The sequence below is a fragment of the Chiloscyllium plagiosum genome, unplaced genomic scaffold (genome assembly GCF_037043375.1).
Source record: "Chiloscyllium plagiosum isolate Xiang-an unplaced genomic scaffold, Cpla_swu_hap1 HiC_scaffold_16, whole genome shotgun sequence".
Classification (NCBI taxonomy): Eukaryota; Metazoa; Chordata; class Chondrichthyes; order Orectolobiformes; family Hemiscylliidae; genus Chiloscyllium; species Chiloscyllium plagiosum.
In genome coordinates, this window is record NW_028270154.1 from 12,659,136 (window position 1) to 12,684,658 (window position 25,523).

A 25,523-nucleotide genomic window follows, 5' to 3' on the forward strand; every position below is an offset into this window, starting at 1 on the left:
CTGAAAGACAGCTCCAACTGTGCTGCTGTCCCTCAATAATAAATCCCCTTCCCCACAACAATGCTTCTTCGGCATTGACTCTCCAACAGTGTATCACTCCCTCAGTACAGTCTGTAACAATGCGGCACTCCCTCCTGGTACTGCCCCTCTGACAGTGCAGCACTCCCTCAGTACTGCACCTCTGACTCTCCCACAGAGCTTCCTTTCCTTTTATGTTTTTCCAACTAAATGTCGACTTCTCCACCTCCTGGTGCTGCCTGGCTTGCTGTGTTCTTCCATCTTCCTGCCTGTGTACATTAGTTCCTCAAAGCAGAACTAAAAGGAAAACTCTCTACCCTTGTTCAGGAAGCTCAAATAACTGTGTCTGACGGGGCTCAGGAAGTGAACTCCACCCTCTACTTGGAAAGCGCCATGCTGGAAGATTCCGGATGGTACAACTGCAGTGTCATAGGGTACCACACTCTAAATCAATTTGAAGAGAAGGCTCTGCAAATTACCGTTGTCAGTGAGTAACCTTTTATCAATGAAAGTATCACTACGGTACCTTCAAGCATGCAGATTGTGGGGGATACTGGTCAGTCTGGGTGAGAATCCTTGTAAATGCTGTACTAGTAAATCTGTCTGGTTATCAGCTAAGTTGACTTGGTTTTATGTTAAACATAAGTTCTTTTATTTTGCCTGAGTTTTCCATCAGCTGTCCTGACAGACAAACACTCAAGGAAGAAAACAGAAATAATCTTTGTCAGTAAAGATTTGAGCATTGCTGAAAAATGAGCTATTTCATCAAAATTTTTCATCTTTAATTCATCAGACAAGAATATCCACATATATTTTTAAAAATAACAACAAAAATAGGCTTCAATAAAACATATCTTTTTCTAACAAGCCACATGTCTGTACTCCCAAACAACTAAAGTGAGACTGAGTCAATACAGGTAACTTAACTCTCACCCTGCATCAGTAAAGTTACAATCAATCAATGCCTCCAACTTTATATGCTTAACATCAATGAAATCATTAACAATATGTGGGGGCTTTTGTGACACAGTGCTAGTGTCCCTACTACTAGGCGAAGTGGCCTGGCTTCAAGTCCCACCTGCTCAAGAGGTGTTACTAACATCTCTTAACAGGTTGGTTATGAAATATGCAATAATTAACACCGTGGGCTCCTGCATATTCTTGCTTCTAATAGTGATTGGATCATTATGGTCCTCAATTAAGCTTTGTTGAAATATCCACAATCTTTCTTTCTGTCACATGCATTGTTATGATCCCAGCTGACATCAGTACTCAGAACTGTGTGTAAAACTTTGCTTGTTCAGTCCTAATTTTGTCTGTTTTTTAGATCAGTAGAGGTCCCTTTCTGAGTGAATTCACAAGAGGCTACCTATACATTTTTTTTACATGAAGATTTAAACATTTATTAAATGAGAGTATAAATTATGAAACTATATGAACTAGACAAACATTTGGAACGATTTAATTATGAATATCAGAAAAGGATTTTACTTGTACTGCACCTTTCTCCCATGTCAGCATGATCCCTACAAAGACCCAAAATTCAGCGAAGATCCACCACTATCTCCACATTAAGGCTGCTCACTCAGATGCAGACTGAGACAGTTGCACCTAATTCCCTTCCAACAAATTTCTGTGCAGACATGCAACAGTTTGTCCCTTCGTCTAGTATCTTTCCCTGAGACTGCACAATCTGCAAACCAAACACACTATTACTTTAATTTCAGAGCATTTACATGCGTTCCCTAAACCTAATGTTCAGCATTTCCTTGATTTCTGGCATTCATCATGCTGACTGACCGACTTTCTTGATTGTTTTGCCTTTTACCAGATGTTACTGGACACCTGTCACTAAGCAACAGCACAGCTGTTTCCTCCACAATCCTTTTTAGTGCATTGAACTATTCACTTCAATGGTTTAAAACAGAATACCAGGCTTCTCACGCCACAGCTCACGGGATGAGGGCATCACTGGCTAAGCCAGCATTTATTCCCTGTCCCTAATTGCCCAGAGTCAACCACTTTGCTGTGGATCAGGAGTCACATGTAGGTCAGACCAGGTAAAGATAGCAGTTTGCTTCCCGAAAGGACACTAGTGAACGAGTTTGGTTTTTCTGGCAATTGACAGTGGATTCATGGTCGTCATTAAACTCTTAATTCCAGATATATATTGAATTCAACTTCCACTACCTGCTAGGATTGAGTTCAAATCCGAGTCCCCAGAACATTAGCTGGGTCTCTGGATTAACAGTCCAGCAACAATATCCCCACTGCCTCCCTTATAAGCAAGTTATGATTTAGGTAACCAGGGAAGCATACCAAATAGGATGGCATAACTCAGGCAATAGGACCATCCACATTTTCCTGTGGGAATTGGAGAATAAGTTGAGAAGGTAGATTTGTCAAATTTAAATTAGTCAAGATGAGATTGTCCTGTGGGCTCAAGTGATTTTTCTGTCATCGTAGGATGAAAATTCTTATTAAAATGTACCCAGACCACTGTGGAAGCATTTAAGAGGCATAAAATCTCCTCTCTCGCTGACCAGAAGACGAAACACCATCTTTCATACGTTCCTAACTTATACTGCTTTATACTGGATACTAATGAACTGTAGTTGAAACTTTATTGCTGGAACAGCACAGCAGGTCAGGCAGCATCCAGGGAACAGGAGATTCGACGTTTCGGGCACAGGCCCTCCATTCCTGAAGAAGGGCCTGTGCCCGAAACGTCGAATCTCCTGTTCCCTGGATGCTGCCTGACCTGCTGTGCTGTTCCAGCAATAAAGTTTCAACTTTGATCTCCAGCATCTGCAGACCTCACTTTCTCCACTAATGAACTGTAACCCTGCACACCCCAGTACTACATGTGATCTTAAATGGGGTAAAACTATCGCAAAGTCTCAGACTGAAGAATCTGGACTGTCCTTCTCAGCTCAGAGGAAGTTAAGAGGAGGTTTATTGGGGATGTTCAAAGCCATTCAACATTTTGATGGGGCAGATAGGGAGAAGCTGTAACCTCTGGCAGATCAAATAGTAAACAGGCTCACCCAGGTAAAATAATCAGCAAAAGAATCAGAGAGAAGATGAAGAGATGCATTTTTCACTCAAGTTGTGTGAAAGGGTAGTAAAGATGGAATTATTTGTAAATTTTGAAAGGGAAATGAATCAATACTTGAAAAGAGAATCTTTGCAGACAACATAGAGAGAGGTAAGTGGGTAACTGTCTGGTCTTGTCTATGATGGTCTAGTATAGGCACAGTGGGCTGAACAACCTCATGTTGTATTGTAATACTCTGTGATGCTTTACAGCAAATGGATTTGTTCATCTCAACACCAATCTGAGTGCCATTGAGTATGCAGAGCTGTCAGAGGTGAAAATATTTGTGGTTAATATAACTGCCTATCCAGAACCTACTGTCAAGTGGCTGAAAGACAACGTACCATTCAACGAAAAGTCCAATCAAGTGACATTTACCAAAAAACCTCTGGGCAAAAACAGGTAAATGGTTGCATTGTTTCCAGTTCTTCAGTACAATTATCAGGGCAACAACAGCATGATAATCAATAATCATTCCGATAGTGAATTCAGGAGAAATTGTTTTTTATTCAAAGATTGGTGAGAATGTGAACCTCTCCGCCACAGGGAATGTTTGTGGCAAAAAGTATAGAGGCAATTAAGCGGAAACCAGATAAACACGAGAGGGAACAGAGGAGAAGAATTGCAGAGCTATGGGAGAAAGTGAGGCAGTAAATGGCACTTTCTACAAGACTGGCCTCCTACTGAATTGTAAGATTCCATGGCATTGAGAACTCTCTTCTTACAAAGGGTATGGATGCTGGTTGTTAACAGGAGCTTTCAGGATTAAGATCGCTGTATTTTGACTTAGGGTATTACATTCCAAACATGCGGTCTTTGAGGGTGGGTAACACTCACCACATGTGTTCGGTCTGACAATGGTCTTACACCCGTGTAATTTTATGTTCCATGGAAATCCACAAATGGTAACGGGGGAAGGGTACAGAGGTCTTAGGCACACTGGTAATGTCACTGCTTCTGGGCCAGAATCTCTGGTTTCATGTTTTCGTGGGACGTGTTGGCACTGAGGGAGTGTTCATGATGCAGTTGAACAAACTGAACAGCCTGTAAAACCTTTCACCATTACCCCACTGTATCTCAAAGGGAAAATCATGTGTTTAAAGATGTGCAAAGGTGAAAGGAAGTGGACAGGGTGACAGTGGTGGTGGGAGTAGGTGGCCGTCAGAGGAGAGAAGGAAGTCAATAAAGGGCATTATTAGTAATTCCACCCCAGTCTGCGATTTCTTGTCTAGTGAGATCAATATCTCCCTTTGTATGGAGACTATGGAGAAATTTGGGAAAGGTAACATTGTAAACAAAATGTGTGTTTAAGCCTTGGTTAAAGGAAACTGTCTGTTTCGATGTCGATCACAATATCCTCTTCCTGCTACATCCTTCTGTATCACACTGACTCATACCATTCCCTGCTCTCTCCCTTCCATCACAGGTATCAGTGCGCACTCCATCTCATCCGTGTGAAGGAAGAAGACTTTGGGAATTATAGCATTCAAGTGTGGAATGCTGACAGCAAAGATGAGTTTACCTTCTCTTTAAGAGTAAATGGTAAGATATTTACACTGTGTTGCTGTGAAAAAAATCATTACCCATCAACATCTCTGACTGTTCGAGGGAATCAGAGATGGTGCCTCTTCCAGGGAAATGTAAAAAATCCCATCACGATTTATTATAGAAGTGTCCTGACCTATGGAGAAAGTGAGGACTACAGATGCTGAAGATCAGAGTTGAGAGTGGGGTGCTGGAAAAGCACAGCAGGTCAGGCAGCATCCGAGGAGCAGGAGAATCGACCTTTCGGGCGAGAGCCTGATGAAGGGCTCTTGGCTAAAACATCGATTCTCCTGCTCCTTGGATGTTGCCTGACCTACTGTGCTTTTCCAGTGCCACAGTCTCATGTCCTGACCTATGTTTATTCCACAATCAGTTATCCTTCAGCACAGAAGGTGGTAGCCACTTGGCCCTTGCTGTAATTGATGGCTCTTTGAAGGGACTATCCAATTAGTCCCACATCCTCTGTGTTTCCCAAAGTCCTGCAAACTCTTTCTCTTCAATTCTTTTATCCTACTGTTTATCATATCAAACTTAGTGGGATCCTACCATGCACAAATTAGCTGTTTAATTTCCTTGATTAGATTGGCAATATTACGTCTCAGAAGATGTTATTGTTTGAAGTGATTTGCGATACTGTTATCTCTAACACTGAGACTCACCCTAATAAATACAGAGGCTATAATAGCAGGGTAGAAGCTAGGAATACTGCTGGGGGACTCACCTCCCTGAGGTGTCCGTCATCCACAAGGCACAAGTCAGGAGTGTGATGGAATACACTCCATGTGCGTGGATGGGTGCAGCTTCAACACTCAAGAAGCTTGACACCATCCAGACCAAAGCAAAGAAAGCCAACAAAGATTTGTCAAAAACAAATTGTGATCAAGTAAGTTAATTCTATTTTTCCATGAGGTAACAGAGGCTTCAGGAGTGTAATACGATGGTTGAGGTGTATATGGACTTCCAACAGATGATTGATACAGTATCAACATTTTGTCAGTAATTTTGAGGCCAATAGAATAAAAGAGTCGGTGGCCACTTAGATGTGAAGTTGTTTGACTTACAGGAACAGAGAATAGTGACAATGCATTGTTTTTTGCAGATTTTATGTGCACAAATTGATGAAGGGGAAAAGACAGGTTTTGGGAAGTTGTTATAAAAGCATATGACATCTTGCGTTTTATGAATAGGAGTGTGGAGTTCAAAAGCAAGGAAGTCATAATGATCTGAAAACAAAATTCTGAAGAGACATATTGGTCTCAAAATTTTCACAGTATTTCTCTCCCCCTAGATGTTGCCAGATCTGTTGAGATTGTTCGAGACTTTCTGCTTTTATTTCTGTATAAGTCCTGATGTATTTCCAACTAGAGTGTTTTGACCAAATCAGGCACTGCGTTTTAGGAATGTTCTGAAGGCTTTAGAAAGGATGTGGAAAGATTTACAAGACTGGCTCCAAGGATAAGGGATTTGGGTTTTGTGGATAGATTGCTGAAGCTGGGGCTGTTCTCCTTGGAGAAGAAAATATTGAGAGGGGATTTGATGATAATGTTGGTCAACATGATGAGGGGTCCAGACAGATTAGGTAAAATGAAACTGTCACCTTTAGCAGAAGGTTTGAGACCCAGATTTAAAGGTGAATAACAACAAGAACCAATTGTGACATGCAAAAACTTACTGTTATGCAATGAGTTATTAAGATTTGGAAGACACTGCCTGAGGATGTGTTGTGGCAGGTTCACTAGTTGCTTTTCAAAAGGGGATTGGAGAAGGACATAGTCGTACAGTCATAGAGTCATTCAGCACAGAAATAGACCCTTCAGTCCAACCAGTCCATGCTGGACATAATCCCAAACTCAACTCGACCCAACTGCCTACTCCTGATCCATGTCCCTCCAGCCCTTTGCTATTCGTGTGCTTATCTAAATGTCTTTTAAATGTTGTAACTTCCCACATCCACCACTTCCCCAGTAAGTTAATTCCACGCCTGAACCAGCCTCTGTGTAAAACATTTCTCCCTCGTGTCTTCTTTAAATCTCTCTCCTCTCACCTTAAAAATATGCCCCCTAGTCTTAAATCCTACATCCTATGGAAAAGACATCTGTCATTAACCTTATTTGGACATGGTTACAGGGAAAGGGCCAGGATGTGGAGTAGAGAATAGCATGGAGTCAGTAGGCTGAGTGACCTCCTTCTGGGCTATAACTATTGTTTAACTCTCTTCATTATGCAAACACGTTAAATCCTAGGATTGTCAAACCTTGGAACCACTTCTTTCCGTCGATCTCCCCTCCAAACTGCAGGACTATTTTCCTCATTCAACCTTCCCTCCAACCTGTGGGACCCCTCCATTAAACTTCCCTCAAAACTCTGGGACGCCTCCATCAATCCCCCTTCCAAACTGTGGGACTCTTCCTCTCCATGACTTTTACCATTAATTCTACATTCCAGGGCTTGATAAAAATACCAGATTTTGTGAACTAAATGTTGATTCCACCTCTGCTTTTCTCTGCACTACCGGCTATAAACAATCACTTCAGCTTCCGAGTCCAGAGAATTCAAAAGGAGAAAATAGAGAGTAACACATAGTGAGAAACAAAGAGAGTGAATTGAATCCAATGTGTTGGTTTCTTATTCCTATTGCCTTTTCTTTGACACACAGTGCCAGCTAGGATCCTGGAACTCAATGACTTTCACCAAATGAACGGTATCCAGACTGTGACCTGTGTTACTGAGGGATTGCCTTTACCAGAAGTCACCTGGTATACATGCCGTGACCTGAAAAGGTAAGCCAGTTTGAAAATTCCCAAGTTACCAACAACTGAGAAAGACAAGGGCAAAAAAGGCAGAGGAAATAAGAAGCACCAACCTCCCATCTAAATCCTGAATTGGACAAACTTTTATTATTATTGGGTCAAAGTCCTAGAACTCCCTCCCTAGTCACATTGTGGGTGTCTGCGGTGGTTCAAGGAGACAGCTCACCACCACTTTCCCTAGGACAATGTAGGAATGAGCAAACAAATGTTGCATTTCTTGGAGATGCCCATATCCTGAGAATGAACTTAAAGTCCTGCTGATCCACGGTATTAGATTAGATTCCCTACAGTGTGTAAATAGGCCCTTCAGCCCAACCAGTCCACACCGACCCTCTGAAGAGTAACCCACCCAGAACCATTTCCCTCTGACCAATGCATCTAATACTATGGGCAATTTAGCATGGCCATTTCACCTGACCTCCACATCTTTGGACTGTGGGAGGAAACTGGAGCACCTGGAGGAAACCCACGCAGACACTGGGAGAATGTGCAAACTTCACACAGACAGTCGCCCAAGGCTAGAATCAAACCTGGGACCCTGGTGCTGTGAGGCAGCAGTGCTAACCACTGAACCACCGTGCCGCCCTATTGAAGGTTATTGAGCACTAAGACGTTTTGGGATTGGACAGTGTACCCTCTTCTCTTTCCATTCCATAGCATGAGGCACCTGGGTTACAATTGTCGTGGTTTACAGATCCTATCAAAATTCCCTGCTCAAACTGCAGGTCAAACATGTTCCATCATTTCATAACTGAATTGGGATAAGGAGCAAGAGAACTTTAACTAGAAATAACTATCTTTGGATTTATCTTTTTTGCGTATATTTTGGAATTTACTAGTAAAATTATTTTGTAATTTTTTTAATCAGGTCTACCCAAATGATATCAGGGCTAAAAGGGTCAAAATCAGAGTGCATGTTGCATAGCCTGGACTTACATTCTTCATGCAGCAGATGAGGGTGGAGATCTATTTGAGGTGTTTAAGATGTTGATATAATTGATAGGCTGGAAAAAGAAAAGAAAAATGACATTTTCAACAACAATCATGAATAAAGAGGCATTAATTAATAGTCAGATCCAGAATGTTCAAGACAATCTCTTCCCACAAAGGCTTTTGTAAATTTTGAACCTAATAAAAGTTTTTAAAAAGCAGGTCAGTTAAAAAAATTTAAAACTGAGAATGATAACTTGTGTTCAGGTAAGGATATTAAGGGTTATGGAATGAAGATAGGCAGATGACATTGAGATACAGATCAGCCAGTGGATACAATATGAGCTCAGAGGGTAGAATATACCTCTCCTGGTCTTCTGTTCTTTTCTTGAGCTTCTGATAGCTTGCGTTAGAGGGTGTGCTGAGCACTGGCCACTCTTCCTTTGATCCAACCAATCTCAACTGCAGACATTCACCTCCCATGGAATCTGATGAATTATTCTAGGTGCAACAATAAGGTGGGGAAGTGGAATCCACTGAAAATCAACTCGAGTGGAATTCAGGTGGAGAAGCGGATCTCTGAGCTGCCGGGAAACCGGGTCTTCCGTGTAGAGAGTGTCCTCATCCGGAATAATGTGGATGAAACTGCTGCGATGCGCTGCTCTGCCAGTAACGGCTTTGGGACCGTGAGCCGGGATGTCAAGCTCATTTCCCATGGTGAGTACTGAACTCCGAGCTGGGAATGAAGAGGCTGCGTGGCTGGGAAGGGAGCAGACCGGAATGGTGGAGGGGAGAGGAGAGATGGCGGGAGGAGCCGGAGTTGGGAACAGCAGAGTAATAGAACACAGAGACTAGGCAGATACAGAGAGAGACAATGGGTCAGCTCCCACTCACAAAGCTGGAGAACCAAGGTCCAGAAGTAACATCACAGCCATACAAAGCTCTGGTCGTATCCCGTCTGGAATAATTGCATTCAGTTCTGGACTCTGGACCTCAGGATAGATGTATTCTACTTTAAAGGAGTCTAGTGCAGTTTTATAAGAGCTAAAAGAGTTGACTTGTGAAAGCTGATTGTATTGACATGCCAGCTTAATATAACCATTGTGTGTGTAATTTTTCATCTTCCCCATGTGGAAGTGTCTGGCCTCCAACTGGCAACTATCAGCAGCCCAACGGGGGTCACTTGTATTGGACATCCTTAAATCCTGTGTGAAAATATCTGAGAATGGGTAGGAACACAAGACATTGGCTGCAATTGTGGCCTTAGACTTAACAGAATGTCATTCTAAAGATTCTGTTGCCAAATACAACTAAATATCAGATGAGATGAGGTATAAATAATAAGTTTCCACACAAGTTGCAACGATCTTCCTTGTTTGAAATGGTACTGAACTCCCTCATCCAAACAGTGTTTCTAACCATTTTTATCCTTTATGTGTGGCTCTTATGATCAGTGCCTGTACCCATACAGCTCCAGAACAGAGAACCCAGTGTTTGACACCGAACAATTATGAGCGAGTATCCTCAACGAGAAAGCAAAATGTGAAAATTATTCAAATATTCTGGCCTTACAGTGACTCAGTGGGAATAGATCTCTTGTCTCTAAACCAGTCATTTCTGGGTTCAAGCCCCACTTTGGAAACCTCAGTGACTATTCCAGGCTGATACTCCATTGCAGCGCAGGGAGAATGCCATACTGCGTTTTGAATGAGTTAAACCAATATTCTATCTGCCCTCTTATGTGGATGACCCCACAGCCACTTGGTTGAAGATGAGTAGGCGAGGTCTCCCTGCTGTCCTGGAGCTAATATTTATTCCACAACCAATGTTGCACAGGTTTTTAGGAACACGTTGTTATCTGGGGAGTTTGCTGAGTGCAAGTTGAGCTGCCCCATTTCTGATATTACAACAGACACTGCGACATTTCATTGGCGGGGAAGCATACTAGGGTGTCCGGAGTTTGTGCGTGCCAGCACAGAAATACACGACTTTTGCTTTTCTACAATGTAAATTTCCCTGTGTTGTATCGCACAGAACCACTGTTGGTTGTTTACAATATCTCACAAACTCCTTTCTGGACTGCAACTAGTCACCTTTCCCAATTTTTCCTCCTTCAGGTATCCAGTCTCAGCTGGTCACTGTGGCCACCATCCTGGTTTTGTTGGTCATCATTGTCATCTCATTAGTGGTTCTGGTTGTGGTTTGGCGGAAGGTAAGAGACTGATGTTAGAAAATGATGAGAGTGAGCAATCTCACTGAGACCTGACAATGGCTAACCCTAACCATAACCCTCACCACAGTGAACAACCCTTCTATGGCCTCTGACTTTCAATTCTGCTCTCCACTACTCTCTCCTTTTTTCTCACTCTATCTCTGCTCTTGTTTTAATCTTACTCCTTGTCTCTATATGTTCCTTTTCAGTTTACTGAAGTCCACAAGCGATTTGATGGGTCAAAATGATCTGACATTTCTGGCATTGCCCACACACTTCAGTGTTAACTGCCCAATAGACAATATCATTGATTAGCCACCAATGCCCACATGTCCTTGGTCCTTCTGCAGCAATACGTCCTGGCAAAGAGCTTTGACACAACAATTTGTTTTCCTTTGAAGGTAATGCTCCTTCAGGTATCAAGCTCATCTCAGTAGGGCAAAAGCATCTGAGGATGTCTGGCAATTCTTTTATCATGTCAAGCCCTCCTTCTACAGATATCTGAATGGGCTGAATAAAAAATATGTTTTAACACAGCTCTGGAACAGGTGGGGTTTGAGCCCAGGTCTTCTGCTCAGAGGTTGGGGCATTATCACTGAGCCACAAGAGCCCTCTGACCATTCTTGGATTTGTTTCTATAACCAGAAGTGCTGTTACACACAACTAATTTTATTTCCCATCACCAAATCACCCATGGTAATTTTTTCATCGATTTAACCAGCACCACTAAATCACCCATGTTTTCCAATTGATCAATTTACATGCAAAGCCGATTAAAGATAATACAGATCATTAAAGGTGAGGGAGAGGTAGGGTGAGAAGGAAGGGCTAAATCAATATAGGGATGAAAGGCCAGGCCATCCTTCTATATTAATGCTCCACAGTGGCTTCAGTTGCAGGTCATTACCTAGTTCCAGTTGAAGTTGGTCATAGTCATGTTGATCAAAGTGCAGCAGACTGATTTTGAGCACATCTTCCACCTTGATGTCCATTCTAAATCAATGGAATGTCTGTGATGTCTTCATTCCATAACAAAAACCGAAAGAACTGCAGATGCTGGAAATCAGAAACAAAAACAAATTGCTGGAAAAGCTCAGCAGGTCTGGCAGCATCTGTGGAGAGAAATCAAGAGTTAACATTTCTGGTCGAGTGACCCTTCCTCACAGCTGTTCTGGGAAATTCTGAGGAAGGGACCATTTTGGTGCTATGTTTATTAAAAATATCAAGGTCATATCCTGGTATTTTTGCCAGAAGTTGTTGTGGTAAAAGGTGGTGGTTATTAATGGTTGCACTGAATCATTTCCTGTGGTTTGTAATCTGTTCCCACAGTGAATTGCTTACTTAACAGGTACATATGGAATCCTGTGATGCCAAATACATGATCAACTGTTTCATGTTCAATTGGAAACAAATGCTGATGTTAGACTTTTGGATCTAAATACAATTCATTTGCTATCTTACGTAATGAACAGTCCTAGCCTTTTCTGCAAAACATTTGAGTTTCAGAATTGCCTCTTGGGGTTGTAGTGCAGTTTTCTGCTGAAAGTACTTGTTTTGGAGACTCAAAAATATGTTGCTGGCTCCTCCTACCATACATATGGTGAGTTCTTCTTTAGGAGCTCTCTCTTTGATGTGTTGTTGGAAAATTTGGGAATGTATAGTGCCAAGAAGATGAAGAATCCAAGCCACCCCTGCGATTCTTCATTGTCATGTGGTGTAGGCATTTGTCACATGTCTTCGACTTTGTCTGGATCAGGACAGATTCTGCAAACTGATTATATTGGAAATGTTGATTTAACCTGCATTCATCCAGCACTTCTTGAAAATGAGCAATTGCCAACAGGGAGTGAACATCTCAAATGTGCTCCTCTTCAGTTTTGTCAATGACCACATTATTATCATAATACACATGCATTCAGAAACACTTTCTGTAATACTGTCCAAATTGTGCTGCAATAGACCTTTACTGAGAGACAAACCAAAACGTAGCCACTGGAATCAATACTTTCCAAACGTCGTTCTGAATCTTGAGATTCCATGGCGACTGTATTGTGTCGTATATGGTAACACGGTGGCTCAGTGGTTAGCACTGCTGCTTCACAGTGCCACAGACCTAGGTTCAATTCCACTCTTGGTTCACTGCCAATGTGGTGTTTGCACATGCTCCCTGTGTCTGCGTGTGTTTCCTCCCGTGATCCAAAGATGTGCAAGTTAGGTGGGTTGGCCATGCTAAATCGCCCAAAGTGTCCAGGGATGTGCAGGCCAGGTGGATTAGCCATGGGAAATGCAGGAATAGGATAGGGAGGTGGGTCTGTGTGGGATGCTCTTCAGAGGGTTGCTATGGACTTGAGATGGGCAAAATGGCGTGCTTCCAAATTCTAGATTCTATGATTGCATTGACCAATAGGAGAATGTGAAGACTGCAGATGCTGGAGATCAGAGTCGAGAGTGTGGTGCTGGAAAAGCACAGCAGGTCAGGCAGCATTTGAGGAGAAGGCAAATTGATGTTTTGGGCATAAGCCCTTCATCAGCCCTTCACCAATACCCATGTTTTGCATCCAGCCGGAAAATAATTCAGTTCCTGTGAACTTGGGATTCAGTTCCTCTCTGGGCATTTCATTAAGGAGGGCTTTAGAAGTCTTAGATGTTGACATATCTTGATTGCACTTTCTTTATTTTTAATGCAAATAATTGTCCTACACCAATCTACAAAGTGATCCACATAGCAAATTATGCCAATATATTCCATGTAACCCAGCTCCTAATTAATGTTTTCTTATATGTGAACAATGCACTTTCTGGGAAGGTTAATTGATCTTCTGTGAGCTGCAATTGGCATTGTCTTTGAACTTCATACGATGGTTGTAATGACGTCAGCCAAGTGGACCTCGTAGAATATGAGTTCCCTGCTGTTAAACTGTCCTCTGGCTGACAGATATAAACAGGAGTGTCAAGCAACCTGTTCACTCTGATAGCTGGATCAGTGTTAAGGACTGTCCATGTGTAATTAAAGGGTGACTTGGTAATGGGATACCAGCCTTTGCGGAGTTATTTCACTTCATCTAACAGCAAACCCAACCAGGTACAATGGTTGTAAATCCTGGACTGATCTCGTGTGGGTCTTTTGGGAAGACGTCATTAGGAATAAAGACAAACCCCAACTCCATTATCCAATCCAACAATTGAGCATTTGCAAAGTTTCGTTTCATTGCCCTTGTTATGGCATCTACTGACAAACGGACTGATTAATCCCTTTGGTTTTGCCGGTGGGGTATCAATTCTAAGCAATGAATTCTAAAGTTGGCTCTTACTTGCAGGTGATCTTTTAGCACTTTCCATATCTTCTGGCCCACTTCAGGTAATCCTGATGTATTGTTTCTGTGTAAATCCATGTGACCAATTGCAATGGATAATATCACAGTTTGTGTAACCAGTTCTTCAAAATCTTGCTGTATGAAGTATAGCTGTAGCCTTTGATTTAAAGGTTTGAACTCAGATATGAGATCCATGGTTTCCCAGTTCAATTATTATTCCTTCTTTTCTTTTGTCTTTTCACTTTACATTCAACTTAGATGAACTCCTTCTGTGCTTTCAGCGAGGTATTTAGTTTTGCTTTCTAAATATCGGTTTGGAACTTGTTTTGAGGCATATTCTGTTGGCTCCTATTTCCGAATGCAGTCTCCTTTTATTATTGTTGTTTAAATTCAGGTGTGATTTTTTTCTTTGTTCAACTTGGGACTGACTCCAGACAACCATTCAAATTTAAAATTGCATTTTTCTATTAATTCATGGGATGAGAGCATCACTGGCTAGTCTAGTATTTATTGCACATCCCTAATTACCCAGAGGGCTGATAGGGGTTAACCACATTTCTGTGGGTCTGGAGGCCAGTCCAGATAAGGATGGCAATTTCCTTCCCTAAAAGGAATTAGTGAACCAGGTGGTTTTTCATGACAATTAGATCTTGGTTATCATCAGATTCAAATTTCACTATCTGCTGTGACAGGATTTGAATCCTAGTCCCCTGAACATTACCTGAGTCCCTGGATTAAATAGATCAGAGTGGTGCTGGAAAAGCACAGCAGGTCAGGCAGCATCCGAGGAGCAGGAGCTCACTTTTGACCTGGATTAAATATTCTAGTAATAATACCACTAGGCCATTGTGTCCCCATAGATAGGCATGTTTGAATTTGAAACACCTGTCTGCTTGCACAAACCTAGCCACCTCTGTGAATAAATGTTATTTTCTTCTGATTTCTATACAGTGAGGACTTGTGGATTATTTTGTTTTCTGTCACTCCCATTGACCTTCAACCTTGTAATCCTGCTTTCTTCCTTGTTCTGTAAAAAATAAATCCCAGCTATGCACCTTGTGCATTATCTTTCATTATCTAAGTGTAACATAAACGAGGCATGTAGATTCTGTTGGCTAAGCATAATTAAAGTAGAGATGGATAGACTTATGATTACCAATGGCATGAAGGATTATGGAGACACTGTGGATAAAAGGCATTAAAGTGTACAACCAGCCACAATTGTACTAAATAGTGGCGTGGGTTCAACAAGCTGAATGGCCTACTTCTGTTCCTATGTACTGTTGCACATAAAGATATCTGGTGAATATATTTACTGCTAAACTGATGTATTTAATACATAGTAATTTATAGAAAAAGTGCTCAAATGCTACAGTTCAGAGAGACTGTGATCTTAAAACAACATCCATGTATTTGACTTATTTACAAGTTAAACTTCCCAAAGTGATGTCTCTTCAAACACGTTAATACAGCAACATTTATACAACATTGCTCACTATCTGGTGCAGTGGATGATAGTTTTAGAGCCTCCCCCGGTATTATCCTGAACTGAGCCAGCACACTGCCTCCCTTTGGTATCATTCCTCATTGCACAGGTGCAGCATAGGCCCCTACACTACTGATATTATCAGGAACTAAATCAGCACATTGCAGACCAGTAAAGTCATTTCCTCATGGTAATATTTTCAAGAGCAAGAACTTGGTTTAAAGCCAGTATTTCAGTTCTATCTGATTTGTGAGTGTAATGTTAAATGACAAGAGGTACTTTGTTTAATTTGATGCCAATGCTAGCGATAGTCAGCTGATCACTCCAAAATGTTGCAGAAGAATTCATTATTACAGGAGCAGCAGGTTTCAATTCTGGCTGAGAGCCACTTCAGTAATTACTAATGAAAAACACATTTTCTCTCTCTCTCTCTCACTCCACTTAAAGGCACTGATTTTCACTGGGGTACGGGTTCTACACTGACTGACTCTCACTGTACACACACTCTCACACTCACACTCACACACTCGCACTCACACACTCACTGGGGTACGGGTTCCACACAGACAGACTCTCACTGCGGTACGCGTTTTATTTATTCACTTGGGAGGTGGGCATCCCTGGCTGGGCAAGACTTAATTGCCTATCTCTAATTAACTTTGAGAAGATGGTGGTGAGCTGCTTTCCCGAAACTGCTGCAGTCCACAATAGACAGACACTGACAGTCGCTAGGATACGGACTCTAAAGACAGTGATTCATAATTGTACTGTTATTCCACCACATACAATCCATTCCCCTCTCAATGAGATAAACCTCCTTCCCTCTTTACCTCATGTATCCCCTCGGCCTGACTGATGAATTCCTTTGGTAATACAGCTCACCTTGACCCCTACTTCACCCATTAAGTTTCTCATTTGCCTCCTGTTGTGTGTTTGTGTGTTTGTGTGTGTGTGTGTGTGTGTGTGTTTGTCTCACACCTTTACCCTCCTTGCCAGTCTCTTTAGTGACTCAGGGCTGGTGGTACAGAAAATCACCCAAAAGGCCCAGAGATTATTGACCTTTATCTCAAAGGGATTGGAATACAAAGGAATGGAGACTGTACTACAATCCTTGCAGAGCTGTGGTGAAATCTGGAATACTATAGGACAGGAACACTATAGACCTCTTGAAAAGGAACAGTGCAGATTCTCTGGAATAATACCTAAAATAAAAAGTGAAAATTATACTGATAGGTTGAATAAGCTAAGTTTGAGCAAAAATAATTAAGATGTGATCTAACTTGAAGTATTTAAGGGATTTGATAGGGTAGGTCGAGAGCAATTGATCCCTCTAATGGGGAGAACTCAGTACAAAGAGGCAAGGCCTTAAAGTTAGGGCTAGGTTGTTCAAGAAGGGCAGCACATCCTCACATAAAGCATGATGGGAGTCTGAAAGCCTCTTCCCAAGCTGCATTTGAGGTGTAGGGTCAGTTCAAATGTTCAAAACTGGAGCTGAGAACCCTTTTAACCCTCACTGATCAAAATCCTGTGGCACAAAAGCAAGGAAATGAACTTGTTACAGATCAATTGAATGTTGCGGGAGGCTCAGCACTGTCCCCATGACTTGTCCTACCTGCTTATCTTCTTTTCCACCTATCCACTCTCCTTCCCCCCCCCCCCCACCCCCCCAGACCTATCACCTTCATCCCCTCCCCCACTCGCCTATTGTACTCTATGCTACTTTCTCCCCACCCCCACCCTCCTCTCACTTATCTCTCCACCCTTCGGGCTCTCTGTCTGTATTCCTGATGAAGGGCTTTTGCCCGAAACGTCGATTTTACTGCTCCTTGGATGCTGCCTGAACTCGCTGTGCTCTTCCAGCACCACTAATCCAGAATCTGGTTTCCAGTATCTGCAGTCATTGTTTTTACCTCAGGAGTCTGAGTGGCCTCTTCCAAGCACTTATTTTGCCTCTTTCATCACTTCTTATTTCTCTGTGTTTTTTGCAGAAGCCTCGCTATGAAATTCGCTGGAAGGTCATTGAATCCATCAGTTCGGATGGACACGAGTACATTTACGTTGACCCAATGCAACTTCCATACGATTCAAGCTGGGAGTTCCCCAGGAACCAGCTTTCTCTGGGTATGAAACCACGGTGCTCCATCCAGAAAAAGAAACATAACTTGCATTTGTGTAATGCCTTCAACATAGTAAGACATCTTTTAGTGTAGGCTGCAGAATCTGAAGGTTGAGCATTAATGTTAGAGGAGGATAAAAGACTAAAGCGGATCTGATAGAATGAGAAGGTTTTGATACAGTGAGCAAAGAAAGAACGTTTCATTTTATAGGGAAGAGCCCTAACTAGAAACTAACAATAAATGATGGACCTCAACAAATTCAACAGGGGATTTGTGGAGATAGAGTGATAATGTCACTGGGCTTCTCATCCAGAGGTTCCAGTTGAGGACATGGGTTCAAAACTCAACCCAGGCAGCTGGAGGAATTGAAATTCGATCAATTAATAAATAATAATGCAGGAGGATAAACCTGGGCTCCGTGTTGGTGACCATGAATCACGCATCAGAGACGAAAACGAAAATTGCTGGGAAAGCTCAGCAGATCTGGCAACATCTGTGGAGGGAAATCAGAGTTAACGTTTTGGGTCCAGTGACCCTTCCTCATCCACAGTTCATTCAGTTTTTATGAATTGCACATCGATTGTCATGAAAACCCATCTGATTCACTCATGAACTTTCGGGGATGAAAATCTGCCATCCTTACCCGGTCTGGCCTACATGTGACTCCAGACCCATAGCAATGTGATTGACTCTTAACCGCCTTCCGAGCAACTCAGTTCAAAGACACTTAGTGATGGGTATGAAATGGTGGCTCAGCCAGCAATACCCATATCCCATGAAATAATTCTGCTTTAAACTCAGAAGAAACCTGTTTATCCAGAGAGTGGTGAGATTACAGCAATTCAAGAAGATAGCTCACCACCACCTGTTAAAGGGTAACTAGGCACAGGCAATGAATATTGGCCACAAGCAATGCCCAGGTCCCTTGAGTAAATAAGAATAAATGTGGAGCTTGCTGCCAACAGAGTATGTTTAAAGCTTACAGTATAGATGTATTTAAGGGGAAATGAGGTGAGCAGTGAGGTGAAGGGAGATGATGGTGGGTTTAGAGGAGAAAAAAATGGGAGAAGACTCAAGTGGAACCTGAAAATCAGCATGGGCTGATCAGACCAAATTGCCTGTTCCTTTTCTGTCCATCCTACACAGGTTTGGGGAGAGGGGTAATTCCAGAACTTGGTCCACTCAGTTATTAGTGCAGTGATTAATTGGGGAATGCATAGAAAGCCTGAATTGGAGGAGCGCACAGATCGTAAGGTTGTAGGTTGCACAGGGAGTTGTAAGTCTGGAGGAAGCTATAGAGAGAGGGAAAGAGTGAGAAGTTGGAGGGATGAGAATTGTCAACTCTGTATTACCGGGGGTGAGCAATGTAGGTCAGTGAGCTGATACATGACACTTGTGGACTCGTTTGAGTTTTGGATGGGATAATGTTCACAGAGGGTGGAAATTGCAAGCTGGAGGGAAGAGAAGAGTCAAGACAAAAGCAATAGAGCGGTAGGGATGTGGATGAAATTTCAGTGCTGAGCAGTTTGACAATACAGAAGATAACGGGTAGTCATGTAATAGAGCTGCAAGGCTACATCTGCCTCTCTCTATTTCCCTCCTTTATTTACTGAAGTGCAGAGCCGCACTTGGAATGAGGTTGGATTAGACTGTGGATTCCACTTACCCACTTTCCTTTCAGGTTGTCTGCAAATATCCACATCCAGATGTGCTTCCAGTTAATACAGCTGCAACCACTACATGAGCAGCTGCATCTAGATGTTGCCTGCACCATGTCTGTCCTTGCCCAGACGTGCCTGTGGCTCATGTGACTGTATCCAGATGTTCAGTGATTCGGTTGCCACATCCAGATGTTGCACTTTGGTGCACATAGCTGCATCCAGCTGTGGTCTCTGCCTATTTGATTACATCAAGATTTTTTGTGGTTTGGAAGCTGGATTCAGTTAGTAGAGAGTGACTTGTTTATGTTTTTATTCTCTACCCTCCACCTCAATAGGATTTGAGAATTAACAGAATGCCTGGGAACACCGTTTAATGCCCAACCGCTGGGGTGCCAAGTTTTGAGGCAGGGAGAATTTAATCAGACAGGAGGATGCAAGATGGGGGCTCTTATCTTTCCACCTCTACTCGATTAAGCCTCAGAGAGGTACTCTGTTGAATGGTCTTCTTCCACAAATGCCCCACTTAACAGCATCATCCAACCATCACTGATAGTAAACCATCAACAGGAGAAAGAGCTTTCCCCAACAGGAATCCTAAACATGGGTTTGCTTGTTTCACCTTGCTCTGTTGGAGGGGAAGCCCCTCGTTCAGACCCTGATTGGTAACAAAATGAGATTCCACTGAAAGCCACCTCGCCTGACCAAGAGACGTTTCGCAGGGAAGCTGATGTGAGTCTCTTGCTGGCTCTGCCTGTGGCAGGCAAGAGCACCATTCACCTACCTGAAATTGCACCTGAGGTATTAAAATGGGAGCAGAAAGTGGGAAGGATTCATGCTTAAACAGTGGTTGGATCACAGCTGGAGAACTGCAAACCATTCTGGTCACAATGGAAAGCAGCTATTGTCTCTGGACAAAGTGCAGGATTTATTTACCAGATTCTCTGGTAAAAATGCTAGAAGAGATTACACAAATGAGCGTTGTATTGTCAGGAATTTAAAGATTTTAAGGGCGAGTAAGGGTAACAGAGTTTCTCACTCTAAAGCTATTTCCACCAGTTGTGACATCTAGGGCTGGGGGTGCCTATCATCTAAACATTAGAACCAACCCTTTCAGGGGTGAAATCATCAAACAAATCTTACACACAAAGGCAGTCTACTCTCTATCCCAAATGGTCATTTTATTTCTAATCATTCACAGGATGTGAATGTCACTGGCTAGGCCAGCATTTATTGTCCATCGCAGAGGGTAGTTGAGAGTCAACTACATTGCAATGGGTCTGGATTTCCTGACAATCAATTAGATCATTAGACTCTTAATTCCATGTTTTTATTGAATTCAAATCTCACTGTCAGCTGTGGAAGGATTCAGACCCAGGTCCCCAGAACAATCTCTTGGTCTCTGGATTAACAGTTCAGTGATAATACCACTGGGAGGCCATGACCTCCCCATTGTTAATTCTGAACTTCAGACTGATGCAACTTTGTTATCCAAAAATATTTTGAGGGATACTGTGGTATCTGGTTACAGATTGTCCGTAGTCTCGTTAAACAGGCTTGAGGGGTGGAATGGCCTCTTGAGTTTCTTTGACTGAAATTTTCTTGCATTTCCCTGTCCCAATTACCTCCTGAACTGACATTGCCCATTCTGCCCTGAAGATTACACTTGAACTTGATTGATCATGTGTACCTGAAAAGATTACTGCTCTTCAAATTGAACCATTGATTGCCTGAACTCCCTACAAGAACTGAAGAAGATGAGAAATGCAATTGATGAACATTCCACCAACCACTGCAGATAAATTGGATTTCGATTCCAAAGGAAGAGGATTGAAAATCAGAAAAGTCATATTAAATCTGATTGGAACCTTCAGTTTTATTTTTCTGAGGGATGTCTCCTTCCTATCAGAAGGATGTTTTAAACTTGAAAGAGTTCAGAAAAGATTTACAAGGATGTTGCCAGGATTGGGGGATTTGAGCTACTGGAAGAGGTCGAATAGGCTGGGGTTGTTTTCCCTGGAGCATTGGAGGCTGAGGGGGTGACCTTATACATGTTTATAAAATCATGAGGGGCATGGATAGAATAAATATACAAAGTCTTTTCCCTGGGGTGGGGGGAGTCCAGAACTAGAAGGCATATATTCATGACGAGAGAGGAAAGTTATAAAAGGGACCTAAGGGGCAACCTTTTCACACAGAGGGTGGTGTGTGTATGGAATGAGCTGCCAGAGGAAGTGATGGAGGCTGGTACAATTACAGTACTTAAAAGGCATCTGAATGGGTATATGAATAGGAAGGGTTTAGAGGGATATGGTCCAAATGCTGGCAAGTGGGACTAGATTATGTTAGGATACCTGGTCGACATGGACGTAGTGGACCGAAGGGCCTGTTTCTGTGCTGTACATCTCTATGACTCTGTGGGTATCACTGGCCAGGCCAACATTTCCTCCTCTTCCCTGATTGTTCTGGATGATTCCAGTGGGACTAATGTTTGAGGAGAAACTGAGTAAGTTAGGATTGTTTTTGCAGGAGTTCAGATGAATGAGTGGGATCTCATAAAGATTTGTAAAATTCTAACAGGACTAGAGAGAGTAGATGTAGAGAGGATGTTAGAGCATAGAACGTTACAGCGCAGTACATGGCCCTTTGGCCCTCGATGGTTCCACAGGTCAGCACAACAATCTGAAGCCTATCTAACCTATACTATTCCATTTCTATCCATATGTTTATCCAATGACCATTTAACTGCCCTTAAAGTTGGCGAGTCCATTACTGTTGCAGGCAGGGCGTTGCAAGCCCATATTACTCTCTAACTAAAGACACCTGTACTATGTCTATCACCCCTCAATTTAAAGCTATGTTCCCTCATGCTAGTCATCACCATCCGAGGAAAAAGGCTCTCACTGTCCATTCTATCTAACCCTCTGATTATCTTATAATGCTCTTGATGGTAGATGTGTTCAGAGCCAGGGGTCACAGTCTGAGGATTCAGGATGGACCATTTCGGACAGAGATTAGGAGACATTTCTTCACCCAAAGAGTGGTGAGCCTGTGGAATTCATTACCACAGGAAGTAGTTGATGCCAAAATATTGAATGTATTCAAGAGACAGCTAAATATAACACTTGGAGCGAATGGGATCAAAGGTTACGGAGAGAAAGAAGGATTAGGCTATTGAGTTGGACAATCAGCCATGATCGTGATGAATGGCGGAGCAGGCTCAAAGGGCTGAATGGTCTCCTGCTCTTCTATATTTCTATGTAAAAGGAGGCAATGAGCTGCCCGAGGCAGTCCATCTGTATTAGTTTATGCAACTGAGTGCTCATTGATGACAGTTATGGGTCAGCCACGTTGATACATGTATGACAGGTAGGTAAAGATGACAGATCAGTGAATTGAGTAATGATAGAATGATATAGGGAACACAAGGCTGCAGAGTTTTGTACAACCTGGAGTTTCTGGGAGGTGGAAGGTCAGCTGAGAAAGCATTGGAATTGTTGACTGGGCATTGGGATTGTGAATGGTTGGGACTGATCCTTGCTCATTGTCTTTTTTCAGGTCGAACGTTGGGCTCTGGAGCCTTTGGCAGGGTGGTTGAAGCAATGGCCCATGGACTCGGTCACTCAAACTCCACCATGAAAGTTGCTGTAAAGATGTTGAAAAGTGAGTCTGCATTGACACACCATTCTGTCCCATTGTAGTGCGATTGCTGGGGAGCTCTCTCTCTCCAGTCTGACTTTACTGTTCATCAAGGCTTATTGCTTGTCCGCTACTGGAATGGATGTGGGAATAGGTTGACAATCATTACCAATTGCTAATTGGTCTGAGAGGCATTGATAGCAGGTTTGATACAGGTTTTCAGTGGCTTGTTGGTCTGGAGTTACATGAAGGCCAGACCAGGTACATTGGCAGATTTCCATCCTTAAAGAACATACTTGAACCACTTGGATTTTTACGAGAATGTAACAGTCTCATGATGACTTTAATGACACAAACCTCATCTTTTCTGATGTCTAAAAACTATATTGAGAGTTTCAAGCTGCCAATGATGAGACTTGAGCTCTGGTTTTCTGCATTGTTCAGTCCACTGGCATAAACCACTACACTGCAATACGCTTTCAGCAAAGTTTAATTTATCCTATCAAGCATTTTGCAAACCATTTTTAGCTCATTGTATCATAGTCGGTTAGCTTCTGAAAAATTGAAATCGCATACCCTCACGATGTTGTATTTGTTAATGTCCAACCGACTGTCCAGTCTTCTACCAGAGAACAGCCCTTACTTTTTGAAGGCAAGCCTACAATCACAAGTCAGGTGTGTGGTGGAGGTGTTCCAGTGCAGTTACAACACTGGCATCTACCCAACAATATGGAAAATTGTCTGCATTCAAAGCAGGACAAATCGAAGCCAGCCAATTACTGCCTCATAGGTCTACTGTCGATCATCAGTAAAGTAATGGAAGGTGTTGTCATCACTATCTAGCAGCACCTGCTCAATTTGGGCTCTGCCAGGGTCACTCAGCTCCTGACCTCATTGCTGCCTTGGTTCAAACATGGAAGGATGTTGTAAAGCTTGAAAGGGTTCAAAGATGTTGCCAGAGTTGGAGGATTGGAGCTATAGGTAGAGGCTGAATAGGCTGAGGCTGTTTTACCTGGAATGTCAGAGGCTGAGGGGTGACTTTATAGAGGTCAATAAGATTATGAGGGGCATGGATAGGGTGAATAGGAAAAGTCTTTTCCCTGGGGTGCGGGAATCCAAAACTAGAGGGCATAGGTTTAAGGTGAGAGGGGAAAGATTTAAAAGGCACCTGAGGGGGGCAACGCTTTGGTGTGTGTATGGAATGAGCTGCCTGAAGAAGTGGTGGAGGCTGATTGAATTATAACATTTAAAAGGCACTTGGATGGGTATATGAATAGGAAGGGTTTAATGGCATATGGGCCAAATGCTGGCAAATGGGACTAGATTTATTTAGGATATCTGGTTGGCATGGATGTGTTGGACTGAAGAATCCAACTCGTCCATTAAATATTGCGCGCAGGTTATTGCTGAGCAGATGCTGCTTGACAGCATTGTTGATGACACCTTCCATCACTTTACTGATGAATGAGAGTAGACTGATGAGGCAGTAATTGGCCGGGTTGGATTTATCTTTCTTTATGTACATCTCTATGACTCTATGGACAAAAGAATGGAATTCCAGAGGTGAGGTGACCGTGACAGCTCGACATCAAGGCTGCATTCTATCAAGGAGCCCTTGCAAAACTGGTATCCGTGATTATCAGGGAGAACGCTCCGCTGTTTGGAATCGAACGTAGCACTCAGGAAGATGGTTGTGTTTTTTTTTTTTGAGCAGTCATTCATCTCTGCCCCAGAACATGCATATATTGTGGGCTTGGCCAGCATTTATTGTCCATCCTGGAAAAGATGATGAGCTGCCTTCTTCACCCATTGCAGTCTCTGGGGTGGAGGAACAGCCGCAATGCTGTTAGGTGCGTGTTCCAAGACCCTGCAGGAATATACTTCCAAGTCAACAGGGTGAGTGGCCTAAGGAGGACCTTACAGGCAGTGGCGTTCCCAAGTACGTGCTGCCCTTATCCTCCTGGATGGTATAGATCATGGTTTGGAAGGTGTTGTCTAAGCATTTTTGGCAAATTTCTGCAGTGCCTGTTGTAGACAGTACACTCCACTGTGACTGAGTATTCATGTTGGATGGAGTAAGCTGTCAATAAAGTTACTATTAAATCAATGCTTCAACATATTGATTTCATCATCTTGAACATCTCCCAACCATAAAGTAAATACCCGATTGGTTCTCTGTGACTTACAGCTACTGCAAGGACCAGTGAGAAACAAGCCCTGATGTCGGAGCTGAAAATTATGAGTCACCTTGGCCCCCATTTAAATATTGTCAATCTAATGGGAGCCTGTACCAAAGGAGGTAAGAACCAAGTTTACTTAGAGTTATTCTCCTCTGTGGTGCTAAACTCATCTAGAGGAAGTATCACTGTTAACACTCCCAGACCAAGAACAATAAGCTATTAATGGTCCATAAAAATTACGAGGCAAAATTAATGATTGTTAAACTGCACATATCCTGGATTAGGGCCTGAGGCCAACCAGAAACTGGGGTCCTTGGATTTACCCTGGATCTGGAACACCGTGTCTACTCTGCAACTGGGACACTGGCTCATCACTGGATCAGGAGCACTTGGGGCCTACCTTGGATCAGGAGCCCTTAGGACTGCCCTAAATCAGGAGCCCTTGGGCTTATTCTGGATTATGAGCCCTTGGGCCTGCCCTGGATCAGGAGCCCTCATGTGTCCCTTGCATCTGGAC

General features: G+C 42.7%; 1 protein-coding gene across 2 annotated transcripts in view; it reads left to right on the top strand.

The window, feature by feature from the left end:
• pdgfrb (platelet-derived growth factor receptor, beta polypeptide) overlaps positions 1–25,523 on the top strand; it is a 102,880-nt gene that overhangs the window by 47,224 nt on the left and 30,133 nt on the right. For both annotated transcript variants that reach the window (XM_043703113.2, XM_043703115.2), the window contains exons 6-14: positions 346–505; positions 3,328–3,517; positions 4,542–4,657; positions 7,317–7,440; positions 8,906–9,117; positions 10,518–10,612; positions 17,401–17,533; positions 22,746–22,850; positions 25,015–25,125. In XM_043703113.2, coding sequence (XP_043559048.2) covers positions 346–505; positions 3,328–3,517; positions 4,542–4,657; positions 7,317–7,440; positions 8,906–9,117; positions 10,518–10,612; positions 17,401–17,533; positions 22,746–22,850; positions 25,015–25,125 — 1,246 coding nt within the window. The remainder of the gene's footprint in view (positions 1–345; positions 506–3,327; positions 3,518–4,541; positions 4,658–7,316; positions 7,441–8,905; positions 9,118–10,517; positions 10,613–17,400; positions 17,534–22,745; positions 22,851–25,014; positions 25,126–25,523) is intronic.